The sequence below is a fragment of the Delphinapterus leucas genome, chromosome 5 (assembly GCF_059928025.1).
Source record: "Delphinapterus leucas isolate spDelLeu-1000000601 "Yukka" chromosome 5, BTC_Dleu_Yukka2, whole genome shotgun sequence".
Lineage (NCBI taxonomy): Eukaryota > Metazoa > Chordata > Mammalia > Artiodactyla > Monodontidae > Delphinapterus > Delphinapterus leucas.
In genome coordinates, this window is record NC_143133.1 from 129962804 (window position 1) to 129972365 (window position 9562).

A 9562-nucleotide genomic window follows, 5' to 3' on the forward strand; every position below is an offset into this window, starting at 1 on the left:
TACTAAAAAGTTACTCATTGTTTATCTGAAATTCAAATTTAACTAGGCATCCTACATTTTTATTTGTCAAATCTAATAAAAGCTGTTTATCTCCCTGATATATATGGCTGAGCCCGCCCACAAGCATTTCAAAATCTTAGTTATGTTGATTTATCCATGAAAAAGATGTCTACCGTCCTTCTTAGTTTTAAACCATAGAGGAAATAAGCTTTCATACTTCAGCTGAATCGTCATCCCACTGGTCTCACTTTTTTTCATTCTGAATCTCTCATTTTTCTTCTTAATTATAACACATTTGAAGGATTGCATTTTTATTTGTGATAAAACCCATAGATAGAATATACATACAGGTCACATCAAAATACATGAGGATGATAATTAAACCTAATATACAGTGATGGATAGGTAGTGTGATTAGAGAACTACACATTTATTGTATACAGTGTTACTGATGTCAATGAATCTCTTCTAAGAAGCACCGCTCGAACAAAGGGTATGTTTTAGCCATTAGCGCAAACACGTTAAAAACACTATTTATAGAACTACAACCTCAAAATATGCAGTCACACACGATCTCATGCATTGGTTAACCACTTTGGAACGGCAGCACCGTTCCACATTATAATATGCACATTTGTTATATTGCACCTTCCTGAGTTGAACTTTGAAAACGGTAACCACACAAAGTGCCGGAACGGATGAATTCATCCCAGTCTGGGCCTTCACTGGTGGTAGTAGTAATCTTGACCGTCATAGCCGTCGGGCCTTCACTGGTGGTAGTAGTAATCTTGACCGTCATAGCCGTCGTAGCTCCGCCCTTTATAGTAGTTGTACCCATCCTCATAGGCTCGGTAATTGTCCCCACGAGGTTCTCCATTTTCATTTTCGTAGATTTCATATCCATTGTCGTACTCATTGGTGCCTGTTTGTTCATACTCCCCCTCATATCCAGGGGTGGTAGTTTCCCCAGATGGTGGTGGGGTAGTTCCGTAGATCTCCTGGGGTGGAGCTGTAGGTTCAAATCCACCATTCAGAGAGGTAGTTGCCTTAGAGCCACCATCGTCCTGCCCTCCAGCCACTGTGGTTCCTTCTGCATTGGCTTCGGTGACACCTTCTTCGCCTTCTTCCTCTCCATTGTCCCCACCGCTGCTGCCGTGGCCATTGTCTATCTCTGTGCTGTTGGCGCTAGTGCCATTTACGCCCTGCTCATTATCATCCACTTCTGCTTCATTTTCATTTTCTTCCCCTCCTTCTTCATCACTTTCCTCCTCTTTTGTAGCCTTCTTTCCTATATCCCCAGCCTATAAGGGAAAGTTTGAAGGAATCCAAATTTAGGTGTGAAAAACATAAAACTTAAGGCCATTATTTCATCCAACATAGGCTGTACTGACAGCCTTGTCCTACATGTAATTCTTAACTGAAGCCAATTTAAGTTACCAAAGAATTGGTGGGTTTTTAAAAATTCAGAATTGGTTCCTTTGTCATTGGGTTTTGAGGGAGAAAAAAGGTACCTGATAAAATAAGTCTCTGTGGGAGATGCTTTCTATAGCTTTGCTACTCACTTTCTCTGTCTTGGAATCCTCTTCCCAGAAATGAATGCTATGGCATCTCTCAGGACCTTTTATCCATTGCTAAGATGCTTCTCCTTAGTCTTCTGTGATAATATTGAAAGTCAGTATAAGAACATGGAAAGAGAACTTCCATGGGAAAAACCTTTCCTTATTTGTAAACAGGGACATTGTACCTGCTCTTACTTTTTCATTGAGTTAATGAAGATAATATAAAATACTGTGTGAAGAGTGTCAGGATAACCTCAGACTTCAGTAAAGCAATGAGAGCAGATTGAACGTCTTGGAGGAATTGTTACCTGCGTGGGAAGCTGGATGGCAGCTAGACCTATATACCCTGTTCCAGGTGCGGTCTCCTCTCCATAACCAAGTGTGGTGATGGAAAGCGTGGTGTTGTCAGCCTCTGACTCTTCGTCTTCATTTCCATCAGAATCTTCATTCTCTTCATTGTTTTCTTCTTCATTTGAAGTCTCCTGGGGTAAGTGTCCAGAGCAAGAAAATTTATTTAAGCTGGAAGATAACTCAAGATTTGTTGTAGTCGTGAACCATTATTGGAAAGAACGTCCTCCATATCCCTCAGCCAGCTTGTCACCCAGCGTTGACAATTCTGCTTCCTCTTATGCCATTTGTACCTCTCACTTCTCAGAACTCAATTCAAAGTTTTCTCATACTATTTACCTCACTGTAGTGTGTTTTAGATATTTATGTATTCCGTTTAATCAATTCAAAAATATTTGTGTAATAATTTCAGCATATCTGACTATATGGCATCATACAATACATAGCTTAGGCTCTGAAAGTCTTGTTAATAGCTGCTATGACATGACAGTTCATTAATTATTGTATTTACTGACAAATAAGCTGAGAACTTTATACCTATTTTTAAATTCCTTAGAGCAGTCTTTTAAGGTAGGGTTGTAACTCACACCCTTTAGAAAAGGAAAGTGAGCTCAGAAAACTTAAATAACGTGTTTAAAGTCTCATAGTAAGTGATGAAACTGTATCTTTCTAATTAAAACAAACAAACAAACCTGGGCCCTTTCTGTGCACCATGACGTTTTTGATGACAAGGAGGATTTATGTGAATTGTCCACACTATACCTACGATATTTTTTCAGAAAAGAATTCCTTATAGAAGCCCCTCTCTTCAAACAAGTTGGTTGCATGTCATATTTACTATCAAAAAGAAGTGAATGTATTTCATTTACTTTCAGGAGTATTTAAAGAAAAAGAGACATATTAAATTCAAAATCCATCTGCCAGTATATAAGCCAGTTTTGAGATGTGTGCAGTATTCAAAAGATGTCAGGCGTTTGACACACAATTTTTCTGTGCAAAGAAGAAATCAAACACTCCAAGAAATCCTTAGCGATATATTATGTTATTGCAAGAAGATGTTTTTTAAAAATTACTACTCCTCAATGGATGTTATTATCATCTTTAACATTTTACTATTTTGCCTTTTCTCCGTGTTGTTAGGCAATTGTTTGTTGATTGAGGTAACCTCTCAAAGTAATTCATAGCTAATATTGAAAGTCAGGATTTCATACACAGAATTTATTTACTTTAAATGAGTACTGGAAAACGGAATTTATTTCAATGTGTTTTTCAAGAGATTGTGGCGGTCACATGCAAAAGAATATATGCTGCATGATTCCATACATGTATGTATATGTGTGTGTGTGTGTGTGTGTGTATATATATATATGGAACACAAAAAGAGCCAGAAACAATCTATCTGTTAGGAGTCAGCGTAGCAGTTGCCTTTGGTAGTGGTTGATTAACAGATGGAATGGAGCACAAAACGTGTGCTGCTTTTTTCTATGGGTGCTGGTTACCCTTAAGTGCTCAATTTCTGAAATTTCAGTCATCTATAAACTTATGATAATTGTGTTATGTACATTATATTTCAATAAAAGTTTTATAAATGTGAGACTGAATAATTTAGGAGAGGGGAAAAAAATGTATGATCACCAAATAGAAAATATGCCTAAGCACCTTCTCATGGGAATACAATTCCTGGAGACTCTGTATTTAATCTGAATTGCCAGTGAAATTTTCAGGAAGAGACGGGGACAAAAGAGGTTCTAAACTCTCTTCAGGATGGAAGACTCCCAGGTTTCTTCATCCAGTTTTCCACTATCACTTTGAATGAATGGTCTTTGGAGCATTTATTCCTCTGAAGTTTCAAAACCAAACCACCAAATATTGACTGGGCACTATATATGTATAAGAAACTGGGCTGGGCGGTGTGAAGAGATGCAAAAGAGGGTACAGCACTGTTGACCCTCAAAGCGAGGATTGTTACCTATGGCCTCTAGTCTCCCGGGTCATGGGGAGTTTGCAGATAAGTTCTGGGAGGACCAGAAATGTTCAGAGATTGTTGGTAAAATATCGAGTACGTGAGATTTCATCAGAGTTCTAAAGGAACCTTAATGTTTCTCCATCCCAACCACCATCGTAACAAATGAAGAACCACTGTCAAAAGATATGCAGTCTAACTGGGAAATCTAGCTGGTAAGGCAATTTTACAGCCTCTGTACAGCAAGCAGCTGTGGTTAAATGGATTACCCTAGCTTAGTTCTTGTGTAAGATTGCTATGTGGAACTCCAGGCAAAATTCTGTGGGATTTAGTAGGTGGCATTTTTCCTGGTACTGGCTTGACATTCTTGTAAGGTACCCCTTTAAAAGCTATTAGGATAAATTGTGGTACTAAAAAAGTTACTTTTATGGTTAAAAAAAAATCAGACTAATTATGCGTCACTTTTAAAGTTCCCACACCATTTTGTTTTCAAGAGAGCAGACGTTTATCCATTTTGAGCAGACATTTTGATCCATTTTAGACTGTCATTGTCCCTTCATAAATAGCATCTAAGAATACCTGAATTTAGAAGGTTCCCAAACCAGTGGATAGCTATAATTGACTACCCAGGAAAATGTACCTAATTACTATGTTTCTATGGGCAAGAATGTCAGTTATAAGCATGTTAGCACAATTTCCAAGTTATATAGATGAATTTTAGCCATGAGCTATACTAATTTGTAGTACTATATAGGAAGGTATTTATACATCTTGAGCATTTGCATTTCTATGAAAACATGAATTTTATTAGTAGGCAAAAAGACATATAAAATTCCAATCAGAAAGAACAGCCCTGCTTTGTGAGTCAAGAAAGGCAGATGAGTCACAATGACAGTGTAGAGGATATGAGATTAGCTTTCTTATACTACCCACTGATTAAACTGAATTTTTAAAGTTCAGTCATTAAAACAAGTATTGCACTAAGTTTAGGATTATTGTATGTTTGTCTTTTACCATCGTGCTCTATCCACCTAAATGTAAACAATACTTTCTTTCCTCCTCTCCGAGTTTACATTTCTTCCACTTAAAATGGAGATACTTTTGTATTCATGTACAACTTACACGTAACTTTATCCCCAAACTGTAATAGTGTTTTAAGCGGGTCATTTTATTTAATCCTCATTTAAATAATATTCTCCTTGTCCAAAATAGAAGGCTGTGGGCAGTTGGCAACCTGGCAATGTCTATTTGCTGAGCGTAGACTACAGGAGACTAGTTTTCTATTTGTTTTTTGTGCTGCCTGGTTCGCTATGAAAAAACCTGCAGAAATTCCTTACCTTTTCTTCCTCCTCTTCTGAGCTCTCACCATTTCCATTTTCTTCAGATAAGTCACTACTGCTCTAAAAAAAAATGTATACATGAATTCATAGACATATGAATATATAAGTACATACATATTTATTTACTTAGAACAGTTCTCATGCTACTGTGAGAAAGATATGAGGAGATTGGACATCTGCAAAACAAGGTTAGAGAGAAAGGGGCATTTTACAGTGATCGAGATATGCATTGAAATGTTCCATTTTTAACCTCGAAAGCATTGACAGTGTGTTGAAATATTTTGTACGTAAAAACGAGAGCAATGAATGGCAGAATGGCTTAGCTCTGAGAGAATGAGAATTATCTGGTCCAGTTTTTTTTATTTTACAAAGAAGGAATCTAAGCCCACACGGTTGTGAATTCTCCAACCAGTTCAAGGCAAGTCTTGAGCTAAAACATCGATCTCATTGTTTTATTTTCTTTATAAAATATGAATGAAATGATAACTAGGCTTTTTACAAAATATAAGTTGTTACTGGATGATTTTCATAAATAATGAGCTCTCTTGGTGAATTTAACTTAGAATTTGACTTGAAATTAAATTTGCATATAATTTTTAGTACCTTTTAATCTAATTAAAGCTAATGCCTAAAATGAAGTGTGTGTGTGTGTGTGTGTGTGTGTGTGTGTGTGTGTAAAGTTATGTAAGAGAAAAATTCATTTACTCATTTAGGAAATTTATGAGTACCATTCCTCTAAAAAGCTCAATATTGAATGAGAATAAATTAAACCAAGGAGTCTGCATATAAAAATAAAATTATAAGTTAATGAGCTTTGCTACTTTGTAAAAGGAAAGGTATATCTAAACATCTGTTATCTGAGCCTTTAAGACAGTGGAGGAGATTTTTCCTCTTTCTCCCAATGTTAATCCAAATTGAACTTTCCTTCTTTCTTCTGCAACCACTCCTTAATGACACTAAGCATATGAGTAGATACCTAACTTAAGATTCTGTCATTTTCTGCTCTGCAAATTTATCTTTGATTCTGGTGACTCAGTTAAGTACTGTCGGTCTTAGAAAACATAGCTGCGGAAGAACCTTAGGGTTAGAGATCAACATGAGGGAATATTCATGTCCCAACCCCGCTCAGGGCTCTCCCTGTTGGGCTCATTCTTCAGATGGCCAAGCCATCCACCCAAGGAAAGGAATGCTTGTCTCCTTGAGCCAAGAATAATCTTGGGTGGAAAAGAGAATAATTAGACCTGCTCTTCCACTGCTATGACCTTAATGGCTGTGCCTCCCCTAGCCCAGAGGTGAATAAAGCATTAGATCCTATTGGAACTATTTCTGTTTGTTAGTTAAATTATATATAGAGGACAGCATACTTTGTCTCAATGGGAATGTTTTAGTCATTTTACAAGCTTTCCTTACCTCTAGCTTTCATCTTACTCCAACCATTTCACTCTTCAATTAGTATCTGCAGTGAGGACAGTTTTAAAACTGCATGAAATGCCTTGAAGACTTAGCATTTCTTATTTTCCTTTCTTTCATTTACACCTTATTACCAACTTGTCAATAAGTCCTATTGATTCTTCTGGAAGTCTTTCATATACTCCTTCCAACTTCTATCCCTACTGCATTTATTCAGTTCCAAAATATATATTCCAGGCATTGTACTGAGAATGAAGGTCGTAGCAAGAGAGGAAGTTGGAAGTATGGGCAGTTCCCCATGTCAAGTACTGTGATAACTGAGATGAGTCTGATAAAAGAAATTTAAGATAAAGTCCCTGCTGTCTAAGAGTTCACACACGAACCAAATATCATTTTAATCATAAAAAAATTTCCTCAGTTAAAAATGCTTAGGGTGTTAAGCTTATTTATACTTACATTTCTGTAGCCAAGCAGATAAGCTACAATAGACTGACAGCCTTGCAATCAACATAAGTTATTTCATGCAAGTTGGTATTTTAGAAAAGATTATATATAAACACAGATCAGTTTGAATAAAACACGAACTTCAAAGCCAGTGCAGCTTAATGCATTTGGGGGTGATAGTCTGGGCACTAAATACTTAACAGACTTAAGGAAATAAATAATAAGGAGCTATGGAAACATATAAGTAGACATGTAAGGAGAAAAATCTTGGAAGTCAAACTTTGTAAAGTGGGATGATAGATCATCAATACTAGATCAGACTGTTGGATCAGGAGATATATTTTATTGGATTATATTTTGAAAACAGCTGTCTTATTTACAAATTCTACATTGGTTGAGATAAATCTATCTGCATATAATCTGTAGAAATTTTGTATATTAAAGATCTGCTTTAAAATCTGTGAACTTTGGGTCTATCAGTAAGGCAAAATATTTACCTCTCCTATTATCTTTTCACTACAGACATTTGAATTGGGCCACACGTAGATATCTATAAAAATTTTTAGGTGGGAATACCTCCAAGTATATGATATTTTAGAAAAGTTGAAGAGGTAGTCCGAAACGTAAATGTATTATCATTTCCATTTAAGTTTAAGAAAGACAGCAAAGTTTCAAATGAGCAATGTTTATTTATGGGCAAACCAAAGAATGGAAGGCAATTCTGAAAACCCACAACTCTTGTATCATTGGTGCTCATATTTCTGTGGCCATACACATTCCCCATAATTATTATGGTGCTAGAAATACTTTAAGATGATCATTTCCTACCATTGTATGAGTTGGAAGTGGTTTAGTCCAACATATGGCAGGATACTATGCCAAGCCACTGTGCTAAGGCATCGTTTTCAGCGGCCTTACTGCTTTTAGTGTCTCAGGAGACGGGGGTCAGATGTTGCATAATTGGTGCCCTGAGCCCAGACTGTATAGTAATAAAAATAGCACAATTCTGGTTTGTTGTCTATTTAAAATCAGCACCACACCCTCAAGTTTTCAGAACCCTCTTCACAGGTAACTCAGTAAAAACAAATTCTTATTTTTAGTATTCAGTTATTTTTTGTTTGTTTGTTTACAGATTTTAAGGATGTTTTGTTTTTCTCATGAGGTTTTTAGTTTGCTTCATGAATTTCTCTCTTTCCTCTGCATTCTTGAGCTACACTTTCCATTAAAGTTATGCTCCAATATGCTGTATTGTTCTAGTGAACTACACAGGTCAAAGGTTAAGAAACTCTTCAGCAAACCAGTGGTCATCAGGAATTTTTTTAATGCTCTTTGTTGTTTATGAAGTCAATTTTTTTCCCCTAAATTAAAAGCGTCTAAATTATTGGCTATAAAACAGTTATATGACTGTATAATATGGCAATTAGTGGCCTTATCACTGACTTAAATGTCAACAGCTGATAAAATTGTCCACTTTCCTCAGTGAATTAGACAAAACACCTGAACGCAATGTTCTGCAGTGTGTGCTTTCATTGTGTCACTCTAGACTGGGCCCAAATGAGTTTACTCTCTATGTGTGTGGCTCTGCTTTACAAGAAAACCTTAGGAATAAATTTTATTTTATTATATTAAAAACAAACTGTTTGTAGTCGGTGGTCTTTCTGGCTGAATTTCAGGGAGAGTTGAATTTAGGTGTTTTACAGTTAAATTTGATTCCCTTTCAATTGTAATGGGTGAGAAGGAAAATTAAGTTGTACACTTACCTGAACCGGAAATCGTTTTAGAGGAGGATAAAAGTAGGCATGCTTGTAAAGGTAATATCGGGGCCTGTACTTATAGACCTGCATGAACACAATAAATGGTACATTCATGTTTCATGTGCAGTAAGTCTAGAGGGAGTGTAGTCAAGCCAAGGAAGTATATGCTAAGGTGAATTACCCCATTTTCTTCAGAATCTTCTAATTTGCCTCTTCGATGCAAATTTTTCATCTGTTTAAAAGAGCATTTAATTGTTACATATTCTCTCAATACAAAAAGACAGAAATGGAAATAACTATAGGTTCTGAATAAAGAACTTACTGAGAGAGCACAGGCCATTCCCAAAATGCTGAGCAAAACTAAAGCCGTCTTCATTTTGCTTCTGGAATGAATGAAGTGGTAAAGTTAATGAGCAAAACTAAGAATGTACCCTTTTTTGCTCATACTAGGCGATGTATTTAATTGTTTTCATTTTTGTCCAATTAGAGTTTTGACTAGGACCAAATTTCTGCTTTTGTTCTCAAATTGTTCCTTCTGTGTAAGTGGTAGAAGACTGACTTTATCCATCTATTTGAATAATCATGAGTTCCATATTTGGTTTTAACCTGTCTGCTCTGATTTGTCAGTGGAAGACCATTTCATCACTGCCACAGGCTTGCATGTTCAGTGTACTTCATGTTGGGGTGTGGAAGCCTCCTGATGCCCTTGACATAGGAACATTAGCTAGTGCAGTTAGATGACCT

The 9562-nt window shown here is 36.4% G+C and overlaps 1 protein-coding gene across 1 annotated transcript; it reads right to left on the reverse strand.

The window, feature by feature from the left end:
- Positions 1-305: 305 nt before the first annotated feature.
- On the reverse strand, positions 306-9209 carry IBSP (integrin binding sialoprotein). The gene is made up of 6 exons (XM_022582286.3): positions 9141-9209; positions 9000-9050; positions 8825-8902; positions 5208-5270; positions 1868-2041; positions 306-1301 (listed from the first exon to the last, which is right to left on the reverse strand). The coding sequence occupies exons 1-6, from the start codon at positions 9192-9194 to the stop codon at positions 768-770; spliced, it is 954 nt and encodes a 317-aa protein (XP_022437994.1). The 5' UTR covers positions 9195-9209; the 3' UTR covers positions 306-767.
- Between the last annotated feature and the right edge of the window lie 353 nt (positions 9210-9562).

What these genes read in the sequence shown, in the direction of transcription:
- IBSP (XM_022582286.3), bottom strand. Translation starts at nt 9,194, where the DNA reads ATGAAGACGGCTTTAGTTTTGCTCAGCATTTTGGGAATGGCCTGTGCT. An exon ending in TAAAACGATTTCCGGTTCAG is followed by an intron (nt 5,271 to 8,824) that starts GTAAGTGTACAA and finishes ATTTTTTTTTAG; the next exon opens with AGCAGTAGTGACTTATCTGA. An exon ending in CAGAAGAGGAGGAAGAAAAG is followed by an intron (nt 2,042 to 5,207) that starts GTAAGGAATTTC and finishes CACTTACCCCAG; the next exon opens with GAGACTTCAAATGAAGAAGA.